This window comes from Schistocerca gregaria, chromosome 3, assembly GCF_023897955.1.
Source record: "Schistocerca gregaria isolate iqSchGreg1 chromosome 3, iqSchGreg1.2, whole genome shotgun sequence".
Classification (NCBI taxonomy): domain Eukaryota; kingdom Metazoa; phylum Arthropoda; class Insecta; order Orthoptera; family Acrididae; genus Schistocerca; species Schistocerca gregaria.
In genome coordinates, this window is record NC_064922.1 from 766,776,979 (window position 1) to 766,797,044 (window position 20,066).

At 42.8% G+C, this 20,066-nt stretch overlaps 1 protein-coding gene across 1 annotated transcript in view; it reads left to right on the forward strand.

The window, feature by feature from the left end:
• The window catches only part of LOC126354019 (multidrug resistance protein 2-like), a 104,521-nt gene extending 84,664 nt beyond the window's left edge, over positions 1–19,857 (forward strand). Inside the window, exons 13-16 of the mRNA XM_050003343.1 lie at positions 7,007–7,201; positions 17,735–17,941; positions 18,066–18,212; positions 19,195–19,857. Of these exons, the coding sequence (XP_049859300.1) occupies positions 7,007–7,201; positions 17,735–17,941; positions 18,066–18,212; positions 19,195–19,389 (744 nt within the window). The 3' untranslated portion in view covers positions 19,390–19,857. The remainder of the gene's footprint in view (positions 1–7,006; positions 7,202–17,734; positions 17,942–18,065; positions 18,213–19,194) is intronic.
• The last annotated feature ends 209 nt before the right edge of the window (positions 19,858–20,066 follow it).

Below are 20,066 nucleotides of genomic sequence, written 5' to 3' on the forward strand. Positions count from 1 at the left end.
ATATATATATATATATATATATATATATATATACAGAACTATGCACAGTCTCAGGCTGATATATATCAGCCTGAGACTGTGCATAGTTCTGTAGGCAGGTGCTACTGACACCCAAGTCTAAAGCGCCAGATGGAACAATGAGCACGGCCGTCCCTAAGTCGTCTCGTTCGACGATATGGTAGTTATCAAGAATGACGAACATCTCAGAGCACATGTGGCGTCTTCCCCAGCATCGGTTCCCGCAAAACAGCAAAGAAAGTGCTTGCGTTGTACATGGAACACCCCATATTGCAACAGAATTAGACATCACTACTTTAGAATCTCTTCAGGGACTCTGATATTTTTACCACTATGCATATTTATTTCAACATTATAGGCCTTAACGGCCACTAACATTGAAATTATTGAAGAACAATTTCGCTTTCACCTATGAATGGGAATTTTCCCTGATTGTTCTGAAGAAGTTAGGTTGACTGTTACTGGTGGGCAGTCGTCATTGGACAGACAGCCGTAGAGGCAGGAAACGATGAAAACGTTTACCAAAATAGTGTTGCCGTACTGTAAAGGTGAGTTCCTGACAGCGATTTGTGTTGCTCGCGCACTGCAGTTTCCTTGAGCATGGGAAAGCACGAAGCTGGAATCATCTAGCCGGATTCTCTACTGACATTACATTCATTCTTAGGTATCTCCAACGATTCTCAGGCTTTGCTTGCTTTCTTTTTACCAATATACACTTCACATTGGGGCCCTTTCAGTGAGCCTCCATCAGTGAACCCGAGTGGTTTTAAGGAACAGATGTGGAAGGTGCGGCCAACCACATCCAAGGTCGAGGTCCTGGCCTGCTTCAGCATCACATTGACACATGGACGCACTCCACAGGAACTGCTGCATGGCATTGGGCAATAGACACTGGACCCTCTGAGACCTTCTGAGACCTACAACATGCCCATGCCAGTCCAACGTAGCCCCCACTACTGGCTGAGAGCAAAGGTTTGGGGTCGTAATTTTGGGAGACTTCCGGAAGGGATACCAGGTGTCATCAGAGCCATCTATGGACGACTAATGTTCACAGCGGACGCCAGTGGCACTATGCTGGTACAGATTGCCAACTAGTCGTTCCATTACTTAGTGGCTTCCACTACGACACAACCACTACTACCACAACAGTCAGTTTGATACAGTTTCTTATATGCGACAGACCTACATAACCAAATTCAGCGGGGTAAGGGCTCTTCCCTCGTGGGATGCGGATTGTTTTCCAAGTCTCATTTTGCGCCTCTAGCATCAGTGGATTCCAGCGTGGACACGGAGACTGGAACACGAGCTCCAACCAATTTCAGCTGCAAGTAAAGGACTGAATGCCACTATACAATGAGTTGGACAACGAAACTTTTGCTGGCTTAGCCACCTACACACCTCCCCATACTGGTACTTTCAGCTCGACATGGCGATTAAAGGGTGGGGGGGGGGGGGGTAGGAGAAGGATGGTATACCTCAATTATTCAACAGCAAGGTCGATACCCTGTGAACCCTCCAGCAGGCAGCATGAGACGCCAATAGACTTGGCTGCTGAATCCAAGACAGACATTAACCCTGGCCACCAGGCAGCCGTAAGGTACTTCAGATCGTATCGTGCTAAAGCCTCTACCTCACTTACACTGTGCACTGCGGTTGTTTACTAGATTTCAACTGGATTTTTTTTTTTGCGCCGTTGCTCTTTTTATTATTGACAGATTTGCTTGATCCTGGACTGTTGGGATTATTATTTACGACTATCTGGTGTGGACTGTAATTGTGAGCTATCAACTGATAGTGCAGCCAAAACCCGTCAGGGTAGTCGAGAGCGCTAACGCGCTGCTTCCTGGACTCGGGTAGGCGCGACGGCCCCGGATCGAATGCGCCTGGCGGCTTAACGACGAGGGCCGGTGGGCCGGCCAGCCTCGATGTGGTTTTTATGCGGTTTTCCACATCTCGCTAGGTGAATACCGGGCTGGTCCCCCATGTTCCACCTCAGTTACACGCGTCGCAGACATTTGAAACACGTTCGCACTATTTCACGATTTACACTAGATGCAGAGAGCTGGGGTACACTGATTCCATCCCTGGGGGTACGGGGTGGCTGCAGGAAGAGCATCCGGCCACCCCTCAAACTGACCTTGCCAAGTCTGTTCTAACCGAGCCGACCCTACGATCGCTGTGGGACTATGGCGTAAGCGAAAGAGGAAGAACTGATAGTGCATGCATATTTGTGTTGCACTGTAATGGGTGTCGTACAAGCAATTATTCTCACTATTATGGAAGCCATTTGAAGACAGAGTGTTGACCACTACTTGCTGGTTGGTAGTGCGACTTGTCATCTAAGTACTTATTTGTGTTTGTAGGATTTCTATTCACTTTGTGTCGTACAGTATTCGAGATCTATAGATCAAAAAATATAGGAACAGAAGACCAAAATCACCCTATACCTCTGAGGCGAAATTAATTTTGTGTGAAGTCATGTAAGATATTTTGGAATCTATGAAGCTCTTTAAAAAAAAAGTGCCCTCCTCAAAACGGGGCTAACAAGTAAGCCTTAGCGCGGCATTGAGTAAGGTATGATGTTCACAATGATCCGTGTTTTATCGTAAAAGTCTTTTACTTTGTTCTGACTGAAAATCTGGCCTTTTTGTCTCAGAGGTCAAATTGTTTCAAACGTGTGTTATCTCCTCGAATTGTGTCTATAAAAGAGCCGTTTTAAATTCATTGTGATTTCATGATGATATTTCAAACTTTCAAGGATGATGGAGAAGGGTAAATGTATAAATTTTAGGTAGGTGGCAAGCAACCGATTAAAAAATTATAAGGTAATATCGCTCTACTGGCTCTGACAGTGATATGCATTTATTGGTACTGTTGATGTTACGATTGTAGGGTTTGCAACTTTCAGAGATGTCACTATGGGTCTTAAGAAGAAAAAAAATTTCCCCAGAATATGGGATTTAAAATGCATACCTTAGTAGCTATAAACACTTGTTCATCTTCATTGCTGTGAAACACACTTCTTCTACTGAGAAAAAACGCTCATATCTCTTGAGGCATGCGTTTTAGACTGCATGTTTACTGGATTTTTTCTTGTTTTGGTCTATATTTCCACTTGCGAAAGTTTCCTGTCCTACGACGTTAGCAACAACACTACCGATAAACGTATTCCACTGTCAGATGCATCAGAACAATTTTCGCTTGTAACTTTCGACTCGGTCGTTTCCGGACTAGGGTCCCTTACCTCAAATTGACACATTCGCTCTTTTTGATCATCCCCGAAAGCTCGTAACATCGTCACGGAATCACCCTGTATAAAGGAGAATTTTATGAAGTCTGGCGGCATTAGTATGGGTTAGTCTTTGTCAACAGTAGCAACTCATAAATGTTTATTTACTATTAAAAACAGTCTTGATCACGATTTATTTCTCAAGGTGACCGGTTTCGACCACTACTGTGATCATCTTCAAACCATCACTACTGTGTTTCTCCAACAGAAAGAGGTTCCTACTCAATGGTCTGAAGATGACCACAGTAGTGGTCGAAACCGGCCACCTTGAGAAATAAATCGTGATCAAGACTGTTTTTAATAGTAAATATTTATAAGACATTGATCACTGCTGTTCCCGTAATGCATTCAAAAGTAATTCATAAATGTTCTGTTACCGCATACCTTCCATATGGTGACAATAACCGCTTCACATCATCAGCTCAACTTCCTAAACGATACACTGAAGACCAAAAGCTATGATGATATGTCAAGAACTAGAGCTTCCAAGCGAATTATTTTTGATTATGCTCATAAGAAGGTCGAGGACCCTCTTCTCATTCTGTTAGTTTACTTTTCGTTTATAGAGTTACTTACTGTATAAGCTTAATTATTTCAAAAACCATATTTTTCAGTCAGAACAGGACAGAGTCTCTGATTACCTTCACACTGTGTAAGTCTATGAAGTGACGTCTCGTTGTGGCGAAAAGGATATAGGCGAAAGCGGAGTGATAGTAAAAGAACGAACTAACGGGAATCAAAGTCACATGTGATTAAAAAGAAGTGTGATATCTACTGTAGCGGAATATCAGGACAACCGCGGCCAAGACACAGGTTTCAAACAAAGTACGAGTGCTAGCCGAAGTTCAAATGGTTCAAATGGCTCTGAGCACTATGGGACTTAACATCTATGGTCATCAGTCCCCTAGAACTTAGAACTACTTAAACCTAAATAACCTAAGGACATCACACAACACCCAGCCATCACGAGGCAGAGAAAATCCCTGACCCCGCAGGGAATCGAACCCAGGAACCTGGGCGTGGGAAGCGAGAACGCTACCGCACGACCACGAGATGCGGTCTGCTAGCCGAGGAAAGCAATAGTTATAGAACGAAAAAAAGTCTGATAAGAAGTTGAGTTTTCTAAGAACGAGTGTAATTTCAGCAGAGAAGAGAACTTTAGGATTCCAGCTTGTTTCCTGCTATCAAGGACCAACGCTTCGTGATGAGTACAACTACAAGGAAGTAATCGCTACAGCAGGACAACAATATTTTGATATATATTCCATCTCTCGGCCCTCTGCCTGTTTCGCTACCTATTCAATGACTATGGCCCAGCTTTAGTAGCCGGAAGAATTTCACACAATAAAACCACTTCTTCAGAACAAGCGCAGGAAAACTTGCTTTTATAAGTGAACACGACACTGGTCTTTGACAGCACTCAACTAACCGGGAATATCAGAAGCTCCTGAAAATGTCCCATCATGGAGGGAGCTGAACGTCGATTATATAAGGTGAAACTGGAGAGGAAGATGGCACTGTGTTGCAATATAGAAGATTTTATCTTCAGTACTACTGATGTACGTTGATTAACCAAAATGTATGAGAAGTCACTAGCACACAAGTCAGTTGTCGGCTGCGGAAGTCTGTGCCATTCACTTGTCTCTGTAGAGCCCTGCTAGGAATGGATTCGTGTCGCCGCACATTCCAGTCGGGGGTGATACATTGAAGCGCCAAAGAAACCGAGATAGGCATGCGTATTCAAATACAGAGATATGTGAACAGGCAGGATATAGCGCTGCGATCGGAAACGCCTATATAAGACAATAAGTGTTTGGCGCAGTTGTCAGGTCAGTTACTGCTGCTACAATGGCAGGTTATGAAGATTTAAATGAGTCTGAATGTGGTGTTATTATCGGAGCACGAACGCTGGGACACGTCATCTCCGAATAGCAGTGAAGTGGGGATTTTTCCGTACGACAATTTGACGAGTGTACGGTTAATATCAGGAACCTGGTAAAACGTCAAATCTCTGACATCGCTGCGGCAGGAAAAAAGATCCTGCAAAAACGGGAACAACGACAACTAAAGAGAATAGCTGAACGTGACAGAAATGCAACACTTTCACAGACTGCTGCAGATTTCAAAGCTGGGCCAGCAGCAAATGTCAGCGTGCAAAGCATTCAACGAAACATAAGTGATATGGGCTTTCGGAGCCGTGGGCCCACTCGCGTACCCTTGACGACTGCATGACACAAAGCTTCACGCCTTGCTTAGACCTGTCAACACCGACATGGGACTGTTGATGACTGCAACCATGTTGCCCGGTCGGACGAGTCTCGTTTCAAATTGTATCGAGCGGATGGACGTGTAGGAGTAAGGAGACTACCTCATGAATCCATGGAGGCTGCATGTCAGTAGGGGACTCTTCAAGATTATGGAGATACTTTAATGGTATGGGCCGTGTTCAGGTGCTGTGATATGGGACCCCTGATACGCCTGGATACGAGTCTGCCAGGTGTAATGTACGTAATCATCCTGTCTGACATCTGCATCCATTCATGTCCAATGGACAATGCGACACCCAAAACGTCCGAAATTACCACAGCATTATTGAGCATAAATGGCATGCCTTGCACCGAGCTGTTCAGAAGAGATCTCCAACCCCTCGTACTGTTCCTGATTTATGGACAGCCCTGCAGGGCTCATTGTCAGTTTCTTCCAGCACTACTTCAGACTTTAGTCAAGACCATACCAAGTCGTGTTGCGGCACTTCCGGTTGCTCGTGGGAGCCCTATTCGATATTAGGCAGGTGCAGCAGTTTCTTTGCCTCATCAGTGTACGACTCGCAGTGGACCGTCGATCGTCCCATATATCTCTGCGATGGCGGTTTACACATGTGGAAACATTATCTCTGTGCCGGCCGCGGTGGTCTTGCGGTTCTAGGCGCGCAGTCCGGAGCCGTGCGACTGCTACGGTCGCAGGTTCGAATCCTGCCTCGGGCATGGATGTGTGTGATGTCCTTAGGTTAGTTAGGTTTAAGTAGTTCTAAGTTCTAGGGGACTAATGACCACAGCAGTTGAGTCCCATAGTGCTCAGAGCCATTTGAACCATTATCTCTGTGACGCTTAGATCGATCTTGCACAATGCTGACAAATCCGAATTCTTGTGAACTTCCCGGTATGCCATGGTGCACAAGTTGCTCCGATAACCATCCCTCTTTCGAAGTCGGTAAATTCGCGACGTGCTTCTGCCTCACGGGATTAGCCGAGCGGTCTTAGGTGATGTAGTCATGCACTGTGCTGCTGATCCCGGCGGAGGTTCGAGTGCTCCCTCCGGCATGGGTGTGTGTGAGATTGTCCTTAGGATGATTTAGGTTAAGTAGTGTGTAAGCTTAGGGACTGATGACCTTAGCAGCTAAGTCCCATAAGATTTCACACACATTTGAACATTTGCGACGTGTTTCTGTGTGTACAACACACGTGTTGCCAACAAGTTTCTCAGATACCGTGCCCACATACGTCTCACACTCCGCATCTGACAGCAACATTCAGTCATCATACACGGCACGTCTTCAAATGGAACTGTCACTCTCGTCAATTCTGGTCATAGTTAATTAGAACGGTAATCGATATGGAAATTTTGCTCCACAAGATAGGGATAAAATAAAAATTTTTAAGCAACTATAACCGTAATATAGCACTGTACCTCATTTTGTAGGCGGCGGAAGGTGAAGTGCGCTACTCGGACGTGGAGCTCAGCTATCCAACTCGGCCCCACTCTGTGATCCTGAGGGGCCTGGACCTGCTTGTGAAGCCCGGTCAGACCGTGGCGTTGGTGGGTCCGTCTGGCTGCGGCAAGTCCACCTGCGTACAACTTCTGGAGAGGTTCTACGACGCCACCTCCGGTACTGTGGTGAGTACTGAACGGTTAACAATATTTTAAAAGAACCTGGTGACTGCATCATCATTCAGTGATAACGACACGACAGGGAGAGGCGAGCAGAATTATTTCATGTTGTCCTAACTGTTAAGGAAGAAGAAAAATGAACATGGAATAAGGAGAGAGTGATTTTAGATTTACACCTATGACGAGATCATTACAGACAGAGGGCAGACCTGGTCTGAGGTGGCATGGGGATGAAACTTTTTCAGAGTTGTTACCAGCTGCTGGGTTCTTGCGAATTATGGAACGTTAAAGAAAATCAGGATGACAGGAAACGAGTTTAAACGGGTGTTTTCGAATACCAGTCCAGTACTTCAGCCTCGCTCCGTAGTTTGTCGCAGACCTCATCCGAGACGGAACGTAGAAGTAGAGAAGGGAGCAACGATGGTCTAGTTAATGGTAATACTGAACTTGTTAAGTGAATATGTCTACACAGTTATTTATTTGAGGGGAAACCATCTGTTGTGTAATATAACGGAGAAGTAAAAACACACATTACATGGAATAATTACTAAATTATATCGCAGATTTCCAGAAAGATATTTTCACTCTGCAGCGGAGTGTGCGCTGATATGAAACTTCCTGGCAGATTAAAACTGTATGCCCGACCGAGACTCAAACTCGGGGCCTTTGCGTTTCGGTGCCAAGTGCTCTACCATCTGAGCTACCGAAGCACGACTCACGCCCGGTACTCACAGCTTTACTTCTGGCAGTATCTCGTCTCCTACCTTCCAAACATTACAGAAGCTCTCCTGCGAACCTTGCAGAACTAGCACTCCTGAAAGAAAGGATACTGCGGAGACATGGCTTAGCCACAGCCTGGGGGATGTTTCCAGTATGTTTCATTCTGTTGTGTAACAGAACGGAGAAGTAAAAACACATATTACATAGAATAATTTCTAAATTAAATCGCAGATTTCCAGAGTGAGATTTTCACTGTGCAGCGGAGTGTGCGCTGATATGAAACTTCCTGGCAGATTAAAACTGTTAATGTTTCATTCTGGAAACATCCCCCAGGCTGTGGCTAAGCCATGTCTCCGCAGTATCCTTTCTTTCAGGAGTGCTAGTTCTGCAAGGTTCGCAGGAGAGCTTCTGTAAAGTTTGGAACGTAGGAGACGAGATACTGCAAGAAGTAAAGCTGTGAGTACCGGTCGTGAGTCGTGCTTCAGTAGCTCAGATGGTAGAGAACTTGCCCGCAAAAGGCAAAGGTCCCGAGTTCGAGTCTCGGTCGGGTAAACAGTTTTAATCTGCCAGGAAGTTTTATATCGCAGATACCTGGATGTGATGCAGAAAGTGGGCGATTCTTATTAACATTTGAAAACCTCTAACGCGATTTAAAAGGTACTGAGAGAAGTAATGTAATGTAAGACACACGGGGCAACAGATGTCAGCAAATGCCACAAATTGGAGGAGAAATGTTGATAATGTGACGTAAACAGATGACATACCTAGCTGCACGTGCAGTGGTGGAGCCTACCGGTCTGTCATATATGATTATCCCAACACCAGTCACGTATTCACGTCGGAGTCGTTTGGACCAAGGCGCGCGACTTTGGAGTGTGGAGCTTTGGGTTCGGTCTTCCGTCCGACAGGAAGTATTTTTTTATATCGTTAGACAGTTAAGTGCTTACAATGAGGTAAGATTTATAATTTTATTAACTGGTTTACTGGAAAGTACTGTACAACGAAAAACTACTGTATAGTGTCACAAGTAAATAACTATTAAGTGCCTAACTGCGACGTTACCAGTAAATTACCTACATTTTCCTTACTTAATAATGCCTGCAAACAAAAACAGAAAGGGATAAGAGTAAAGAAAAACAAGTTAAGATCGGTTTTTATCGGTTACAGCGAGGATAATATTTTTCAAACACCTACGTTTACAACATGTCATATTTACAGCAAGTGTTCGAAATTTGAAACGTTTGCTCGAGTGCATGTATTGCATAACTCAATAATCCCGTCACACCAAAGCCCAACTGCAGCACGTCTGGGGAGGCGCATCATCCTGTGACGTCACATGTTCAACATATCTCGTGCAGTTCCCGGATATTTCCCGACATCTGTAGCCCCATATGTATCACATTAAATTACTAGTCTCAGTGCCATCTACCTTACTCTGGGAGTTCCTAAACGTAAGAAGTAACACCTCGTTTCTAGATATCGAAATGACGTTTTCGGGAAATGATAGTACGTTAAGGAGCACGAATTTTTATTTAATGATAAAGAGTCTTAACTCTCGTACCGATCGAGATATTTAAGCAAATACGATTTTTTTACAAATAGAATGATGTACTTCTTTTTAAAGCTTCAGAAAACGAGTACAGTGATATAATGCTTGTCAATTTCGAGGTCGAAAATCTTCAAAAAGTAATCCGAAAAATAGTCTCCAACTTAAAGGCAGGTCCGCTAGAATTGGTTACTGTGTTGTAAAATCGCTGACACCACGCTACGTTGTTGCATCAAGCCTTTCGATTGTTTTTCTGCACTGCAGAACTGTCAGGAAATGCCCCGTCTACTGGCAGGTCATTTCTGCTTCAACATTTTTGCATGCAGAAATATTCATCAATGAGGAGATGTAAGATGTGGTACTTTCATACGGTGAAAGTCAAACAAATGCTGTAGAAATGACACGGTAGTGCAGAGTCTACCCTGATCGCAGCTGTCCTTCGCGCCAGGCACTTGCTCGAGTTACTAGGTAACTAGTGACGTTGGGGAGCTTCAGCGTCAGACGGCGAAGAAGAAGACTGCAGCTGACAAAGAACATCCGTCAAGAAGCTCTCTTCACTAACCCGCTTATCCATCAGCGTGATGGCGCAAGGAATGTAGGTTCAGCCAGATGAGTGTCATTCGCACCTTGAATCGACATAAATTCCATTATTATCTGTCACTACGACAGGAATGGCCTCCCCCCATGAACCATGGACCTTGCCGTTGGTGGGGAAGCTTGCGTGCCTCAGCGATACAGATGGCCGTACCGTAGGTGCAACCACAACGGAGGGGTATCTGTTGAGAGGCCAGACAAACGTGTGGTTCCTGAAGAGGGGCAGCAGCCTTTTCAGTAGTTGCAGGGGCAACAGTCTGGATGATTGACTGATCTGGCCTTGCAACATTAACCAAAACGGCCTTGCTGTGCTGGTACTGCGAACGGCTGAAAGCAAGGGGAAACTACAGTCGTAATTTTTCCCGAGGACATGCAGCTTTACTGTATGATTAAATGATGGCATCCTCTTGGGTAAAATATTCCGGAGGTAAAATAGTCCCCCATTCGGATCTCCGGGCGGGGACTACTCAGGAGGATGTCGTTATCAGGAGAAAGAAAACTGGCGTTCTACGGATCGGAGCGTGGAATGTCAGATCCCTTAATCGGGCAGGTAGGTTAGAAAATTTAAAAAGGGAAATGGATAGGTTAAAATTAGATATAGTGGGAATTAGTGAAGTTCGGTGGCAGGAGGAACAAGACTTCTGGTCAGGTGACTACAGGGTTATAAACACAAAATCAAATAGGGGTAATGCAGGAGTAGGTTTAATAATGAATAGGAAAATAGGAATGCGGGTAAGCTACTACAAACAGCATAGTGAACGCATTATTGTGGCCAAGATAGATACCAAGCCCACACCTACTACAGTAGTACAAGTTTATATGCCAACTAGCTCTGCAGATGATGAAGAAATTGAAGAAATGTACGATGAAATAAAAGAAATTATTCAGATAGTGAAGGGAGACGAAAATTTAATAGTAATGGGTGACTGGAATTCGAGTGTAGGAAAAGGGAGAGAAGGAAACATAGTAGGTGAATATGGATTGGGGCTAAGAAATGAAAGAGGAAGCCGCCTAGTAGAATTTTGCACAGAGCACAACATAATCATAGCTAACACTTGGTTTAAGAATCATGAAAGAAGGTTGTATACGTGGAAGAACCCTGGAGATACTAAAAGGTATCAGATAGATTATATAATGGTAAGACAGAGATTTAGGAACCAGGTTTTAAGTTGTAAGACATTTCCAGGGGCAGATGTGGACTCTGACCACAATCTATTGGTTATGACCTGTAGATTAAAACTGAAGAAACTGCAAAAATGTGGGAAATTAAGGAGATGGGACCTGGATAAACTGAAAGAACCAGAGGTTGTACAGAGTTTCAGGGAGAGGATAAGGGAACAATTGACAGGAATAGGGGAAAGAAATACAGTAGAAGAAGAATGGGTAGCTCTGAGGGATAAAGTAGTGAAGGCAGCAGAGGATAAAGTAGGTACAAAGACGAGGGCTGCTAGAAATCCTTGGGTAACAGAAGAAATATTGAATTTAATTGATGAAAGGAGAAAATATAAAAATGCAGTAAATGAAGCAGGCAAAAAGGAATACAAACGTCTCAAAAATGAGATCGACAGGAAGTGCAAAATGGCTAAACAGGGATGGCTAGAGGACAAATGTAAGGATGTAGAAGCTTATCTCACTAGGGGTAAGATAGATACTGCCTACAGGAAAATTAAAGAGACCTTTGGAGAGAAGAGAACCATGTGTATGAATATCAAGAGCTCAGATGGCAACCCAGTTCTAAGCAAAGAAGGGAAGGCAGAAAGGTGGAAGGAGTATATAGAAGGTTTATACAAGGGCGATGTACTTGAGGACAATATTATGGAAATGGAAGAGGATGTAGATGAAGACGAAATGGGAGATACGATACTGCGTGAAGAGTTTGACAGAGCACTGAAAGACCTGAGTCGAAACGAGGCCCCCGGAGTAGACAACATTCCATTAGAACTACTGACGGCCTTGGGAGAACCAGTCCTGACAAAACTCTACCAGCTGGTGAGCAAGATGTATGAGACAGGCGAAATACCCTCAGACTTCAAGAAGAATATAATAATTCCAATCCCAAAGAAAGCAGGTGCTGACAGATGTGAAAATTACCGAACTATCAGTTTAATAAGCCACGGCTAGAAAATACTAACGCGAATTCTTTACAGACGAATGGAAAAACTGGTAGATGCAGACCTCGGGGAGGATCAGTTTGGATTCCGTCGAAATGTTGGAACACGTGAGGCAATACTGACCTTACGACTTATCTTAGAAGAAAGATTAAGAAAAGGCAAACCTACGTTTCTAGCATTTGTAGACTTAGAGAAAGCTTTTGACAATGTTGACTGGAATACTCTTTTTCAAATTCTAAAGGTGGCAGGGGTAAAATACAGGGAGCGAAAGGCTATTTATAATTTGTACAGAAACCAGATGGCAGTAATAAGAGTCGAGGGGCATGAAAGGGTAGCAGTGGTTGGGAAAGGAGTGAGACAGGGTTGTAGCCTCTCCCCGATGTTATTCAATCTGTATATTGAGCAAGCAGTAAAGGAAACAAAAGAAAAATTTGGAGTAGGTATTAAAATTCATGGAGACGAAGTAAAAACTTTGAGGTTCGCCGATGACATTGTAATTCTGTCAGAGACGGCAAAGGACTTGGAAGAGCAGTTGAACGGAATGGACAGTGTCTTGAAAGGAGGATATAAGATGAACATTAACAAAAGCAAAACGAGGATAATGGAATGTAGTCAAATTAAATCGGGTGATGCTGAGGGAATTAGATTAGGAAATGAGACACTTAAAGTAGTAAAGGAGTTTTGCTATTTGGGGAGCAAAATAACTGATGATGGTCGAAGTAGAGAGGATATAAAATGTAGACTGGCAATGGCAAGGAAAGCGTTTCTGAAGAAGAGAAATTTGTTAACATCGAATATAGATTTATGTATCAGGAAGTCGTTTCTGAAAGTATTTGTTTGGAGTGTAGCCATGTATGGAAGTGAAACATGGACGATAACTAGTTTGGACAAGAAGAGAATAGAAGCTTTCGAAATGTGGTGCTACAGAAGAATACTGAAGATAAGGTGGATAGATCACGTAACTAATGAGGAGGTATTGAATAGGATTGGGGAGAAGAGAAGTTTGTGGCACAACTTGACTAGAAGAAGGGATCGGTTGGTAGGACATGTTTTGAGGCATCAAGGGATCACAAATTTAGCATTGGAGGGCAGCGTGGAGGGTAAAAATCGTAGAGGGAGACCGAGAGATGAGTACACTAAGCAGATTCAGAAGGATGTAGGTTGCAGTAGGTACTGGGAGATGAAGCAGCTTGCACAGGATAGAGTAGCATGGAGAGCTGCATCAAACCAGTCTCAGGACTGAAGACAACAACAACAACAACGACAGGAAACTGGAGGACGTGGTTTCAAACGTCGCATAGAATTTAGTCGGTTTAGTTCGCAACGCCTGCGAAACGACTCTACGTTTTCCCATCGCGGACTCTTTACCGACGTAGCAACGCTTACGAACCACTGCACTGTAAAATTAAGTAACAAGCAATGCTGGGCAGCTGAAAATCGTCGCTGGTAACACAAACAACCGTGCAGCCTAAACGTATTGTGCGGCATTATGGGAAATTCCATGATACTTCATCCCAGGGTGTCAAATGGAAATGTGTATGCACAATTTCTTAGGGACATTCTACCTGTATTTCTAGACGGTATATGTGGTTCCAACACGACGGCTGTCCAGCTCCTCTTACAGTGTTGCTACGCAAATAATGAATGAAAAGTTTACTGAACGTTTGGTAGGATGGATTACTGGAGTGCAATGGTTGGCCAAGATCCTCTCATTTGTCTCCTCTATATTTCTTCCTGGGGGGAGCCCAATCTAACCCAGACGCTATTCGCCGTCAAGTCGCCACAGGTTTTTGTGGATACCACCCTCGGTGGACACTTTTCCATTTAGACCCTCCCTGCTGCTGCTTACTTATCACAGCCGAAACGGAAACGCAGGTCGTTTATTCTTCACGTAGAATAAACGATACTCAAGGATTGGCAGTACCTACCTTGGCCCACGTTGATTGCAACCGCCATGAAGTAGCGTTGCTCAATCGCCTCTATAGTTCGTCTTCTATTACCGCTGTTAATACGTGTCGGTAAACTAGTATCGCACTAGACTAATTTGAAACCGCTCTATTGAATGGGCATGTAAAATTCCGCAGAAAATCATTTTGTTTGTAACACGGAACAAACCGATTATTGCCGTCGACAATGGGCGTTGCATGCAAGTTGTGATGACCAATACTCGTTTAGGATGAGTCCTGCTGCATATTGTAAAGATGAAATTGCAAATATCTACAGAAACATCAGAAAAATACGCTTGGTGACTTAATACGAGCTCCTGATATATGTAAAGTCTTTGTGGTCGAAATTGACAATACCTCCAAAACTAACCACCACCAATCAATAGTTTCTGTGTGTGGTGCTATCCTTGGTCTCCCAGTTGTGTACTGTAACTACGCGGTTGTGGTTGTTGTTGTTGATGTTGTTGTTGTTGTTGGTGTCGACCTATGAATGCTTGAAGGGGTCGCTTCCACATCGAGCTGACTAGCAGGACATCCTCTGCCTCTTCCGCATCAATATTTTCTTCCTATAACATAATTCAGTTTCTACGAATTTCTCGAATGTTAACGAAAGTTTTCTAATCTTGTACAGTACTTTCGAATGTTGAAAAACATTCTCGAATGTTGTAGAATACAGTGTGGAAGCGATATATAGCTTATTGTACCACACACTGATAAAATCTTCTGAGTCGATGAGTTGTGCTGCGTAATGAAGACAGAGGAGGAACCCATCGAAAAAGTGTATCCGCTTGTAGAGAAACTACGCAAATAAAGGCCGATTGTGTGAGCGAGGAGTTTTAGCAACAAAGAACATGGTTCAAATGGCTCTGAGCACTATGTGACTTAACATCTATGGTCATCAGTCCCCTAGAACTTACAACTACTTAAACCTAACTAACCTAAGGACATCACACAACACCCAGCCATCACGAGGCACAGAAAATCCCGGGAATCGAACTCGGGAACCCGGGCGTGGGAAGCGAGAACGCTACCGCACGACCACGAGATGCGGGCAGTTCTAGCAACACAGAGTGATGTAGTTCACGATAGGAATCAGTGAATATGGAATATGACACCATGAAAAAAGAAACATTTAAATACATCGATACAATGGTGTAAACTTCCGAGCTCAGATTTCCGGTAAAATGAGTGTACAATTAGACTGTCAACAAGACACAGAGGGGAACATTCCAGTGTTTCAGAGTGAGTTTAAAGGAATCGTTGTGTAACAATACGAGTCAAGATAGCTGTAACGGAACTTGAATAGCGTAAAGTTACGTTAAAAACGCACGGCGCGCGATTTGTTACGATTTGGTCGGTCATAATAATAGTAACATGCTTTTGAATACCATTAAAATATAACGGCGATACCTGTTTAGTGTTACAGGAAATAATATGTAGTAAATTAATGAGTAAGGTAGCCTGTCCGCAGCTCGTGGTCGTGCGGTAGCTTTCTTGCTTCCCACCCCCGGGTTCCCGGGTTCGATTCCCGGCGGGGTCAGGGATATTCTCTGCCTCGTGATGACTGGGTGTTGTGTGATGTCCTAAGGTTACTTAGGTTTAAGTTGTTCTAAGTTCTATGGGACTGATGACCATAGATCTTAAGTCCCATAGTGCTGAGAGCCATTTGAACCATTTAGTAAGGTAGCCGATCCTATAAGAAGAGGTAAAATTGGGCATATCAAGGTGTTTTGCCTTATATCGACTAAGCTGATGATACCGCTTCTTTTTTCCGTTTACTCTTAGAAAAAAAGGTAAAGAAGTGCTAATTGTACGTTGTGGAAAATATATGGGCGAATTTTAAATAGCTACAGTATATTATCACACTATCAAATGGACATTCAGTTACAAGAAATAGCGGATAGCGAAGTATGGTCATTAAACTGAGTACACCTACAGGGTGGTCAATTCCGGGATAAGTCTATTCGCATCTCACGAGGGACGCGGTATCGAGACAGTTTTTTTTTTCTTTTTTTTTAATTATATCGCGGAGAGCGGGCCTCAATTTATAGAAAGGAGAAAAGCTGTATCATTATCATTGACTGTTGGTGTCAAGCAACCAAAACTGTTCATCAAAGGGTTTCGGTAAATGAGTGGTGAATGCGAAATGAAACTGTGAACGAAGTTATGTTAAATAAAGCAGAAGAGACAAGACAGTTTGGTCGTATCTGTTATTATTCCATAAACTGTAACATTTCTTCTCGTTGTACGAAGCCATTATAGACGATCGTTATGACAATTTGTTTTGAAGGGATCTCGTTACGAGGACCTGGTCAAGAGGGGATAGTTCGTAGATCCTAACTACTGCAGATATTCTGGAATCAGGTGCTACCGTGACCGTTTTGTGTTGTCAATGGCTTAAGGTCATTATATCTCTTGCTCTAAGATCGACGCGCCTTTCCTGTTGGTATAACGGTGTCTCACGGTAACAACGACAACGCCGACGACGAAGCAATATGCGGTAGAGTTGGTCTCGGACGGGGAACTGTTTGTAGCGTGTTTGCGTGCTGGATACACACAAAAATTATTCGTCGTAACACACGAAAGCAAAACACCAAATTTACTTTACACCAATACACTTTGAATAAGACGCTACACAAATGAGTTGGTTAGTTAACACAATTTTTATAATCAGAAACCAAACGAGAGAAGAAGTTGACACGAATGTGGTCCTTCTCAGCTAGTATAGATACGCATAAAATCAATAGGAGCACCACAGTGCCATACTAAAAATATTTCTGTTTTTGGTTTCTGCCTACTATGAGACTTGTTTTGCTTTGCACCTCCGGGCAACATTAATTATATTAATCTTGTCTCTGTACGTGACTATTTTATGAGAGCCATTTCATTTTATCGACTAACCACTTTTATATTCAATGGACAGTGTTCATCACAAATTTTTTTGACAAATATTTGCACAAAAATAGCATTCCTCCGGTTCTTGTTCCTAAGAGAGTATGTTTGTATTATTCTCGACAGTAATACTCCGTAATCATGCATATTAGTTTCTCTTTATGACGAGACATTACCATCCTTTTAAGACACTTTATGTGCTTCATTACACCTGATGCCTACTGATGGTTATTTATTTCTGCTTGGAGAAAGTCTCTGCATCGTCATCTGGGACTTTAAACAGAATGACACATATTCTTAAGGCTTAATTGACATCTCTCTTTTCTAGCATTTATTCTATAGTAAGAGGCTGCAATTTCCATAGTTTTCTGACAATATTGTATCTATTTTTGCAACCGGATGCCCTTCTGTTTCTATATAGGAGTCGACTTACCTAGGAAAGGTAAGTTGTGTGTGTCATCTATGTGTGAAGATTATATACTTGTCCTGTCTGTAGTTGCGTTTTATAGTTCGTGTGCTGTGTTTTCTGAGGTAGAGATTGGGGATCAGCCTACCATTCGTCTGAACGACTGAGGAAAACGGGCAGAAAACATACTCATGCTGTTGACTACGCTTGACCAATAGTCTTTAATCCGGGTGATGTTCACATCACTGTTATGTAAGCTACCGTACTATGTGTTCAGCTATATCGGGGTACTTTTAATTAACTAAGATGATTTTGTATCTTCAGACTCTCGATGACCGTGATGTGTCCAAAGTCAAAATGTCTTCCCTGCGATCGCGGCTGGGGCTGGTGCAGCAAGAACCTGTCCTCTTCGACAGGACAATCGGCGAGAACATCGCATATGGTGACAACAGCCGCGACGTACCAATGGATGACATCATTGAAATGGCCAAGAAAGCAAACATCCACAATTTTATAGAAACTTTACCTAAGGTATTAAAATGGAAGCCAATCAATACTTTGTTCATTGTAACTTATGAAAATAATTACTGTCAAAAAGTCGTCCTTTTCTTGTCAGGGCGACATTTCTTAAAATAAGTGAAATTCACAATTACAGGGTTACAAAACACTTGTGGGAGACAAAGGTGCTCAACTCAGTGGGGGCCAGAAACAACGAGTGGCAATTGCAAGGGCCTTACTTCGCAATCCTAGTGTCCTTATACTGGATGAAGCAACGTCGGCACTGGACTCGGATAGTGAAAAGGTAACTGATCACTGAACGTTAAAAGGCGACGAATAACATGTGGCTGGAAATAGTGATCGTAATTCCATGTGTATCCTTAACCTTGGTACAGAAGCAATATTTCGTTCATTTCAACCGAAAACTGAAATGCTACAAGGAACTTTTGTTGCTTCTAAATGACTCGTTTTTTAATGTCTATGCCCTATGATGACGAACTGTTAGAATTTTCACCAGGTGACTCTTCTGTCACATGAGCAGCCTTAGCTTGTGTTCAGAGCTAATGTAACTCAAAAAGTTCCCACCACTAATGTCGGCGGGCGTTAACCGAAATCTCCCATTTCTATACGAAAATGTTTTCTAGTAGCAGCAAGGAATATAGCATTACACGAAACGTCAATCATTAAGGTAAAACGTGACAGATATTTTCAAAGTGTCACTCTCTTTAGTTGGTGAAGCGAGACCTTTGTTAACGCAGCAGAAAATTCCAGGCTTTTGTGACTGGTGATCATTTTACGACTTCAATAGAAATGAGAATCAATGAAATTTTGATCAAATTTTACTAGAGTTTAACATTTCTAGTGCAGGAAATTTGTGGTAAGTTCCTATGGGACCAAACTGTTGAGGTCATCAGTCACTAGACTTATACACTACTTAATCTGACTTAAACTAACTTACGTTAAGGACAACATACACACCCACGCCCGAGGTACGACTCGAACCTCCACCGAGGGGAGCCGCACAAACCTTGACAAGGTGCCCAAGACCGTGCGGCTACCCCGCGTCGCTTCTAGTGTATCATTAAACTCTCATATCCATTTGACAAGCTCATTTAATACGAAAATTAGTTGTACGTAATTGCATAGACATGCCTTTTGGGAAATACAACGTGTCCACCTGTCGATACACATTGTCGAAGAAAGGTATTCCAATTAAAACTGTTTTAACGTTAAGCTGAAACATAAATCTATAACTTATATATGGTACATTTTTATGCTTTTTACAGATTGTTCAAGAGGCACTCAATCAGGCGAAAGAAGGACGAACTTGCGTTACAATCGCCCACAGGTTGTCAACAGTTCAAGATGCAGATGCTATATGTGTCATGAGCAATGGAAAAGTTGCTGAGATGGGAAGTCATCCAGATCTTATAGCAAAGCGTGGCATCTACTATAAACTTCAGTGTATGCAGCCTACTTAACAATCTTACCAGACATCGTTCATTGATTCCTAAATGAATCTCTCACTATGCAGCGCTCAAGATGTTCCATGTTTCGGTGTGTGCCAATCTCAGGATCGTTGACGTATAACTGCGTGTGTTGGAATATGTCACCTCAGTAATATTTATTCCAAAGTAACTTCCATGTACAGTGTGGATTACAGGATGTTTTATTGATATTTTGTCGCCATGTGCATTCCTTGTGATTAAAAAATTATATGTGATATTTGTTTGAAATATTTTAACGTTGTTGTATATTGGTCGGCTCTCATCTATATCACTTTGCTAACGGCCAGTTACACATGCAAATTATTGTCTCTTGTAAACGACAGCATGAATTCATGATTTCAATGTAATACTTGAGTCAGTTGTGAGACACAATGGTTATAATTTTATACGCAGACAGGCGGGCCAAGTAAAATGTTTTCAGCCCAGTAGCGATCTTTTTCTTTTAATCCGTTCATACATGTTTCGTAATACTGTAATTGAAGTTTGACACTGAAACATGTAATAGATTATTTTCTATAAGGCTCTTTAAAGTAGTATTATTGAGCTTCTTTGAAACTGATTATCTAGGGAAAGTAGAGGAGAGAGTAATGTATCTTAGGACACTTTCTCCTCTAGCCCGTTCTGTAACATATATTTAACATATTTTCTTA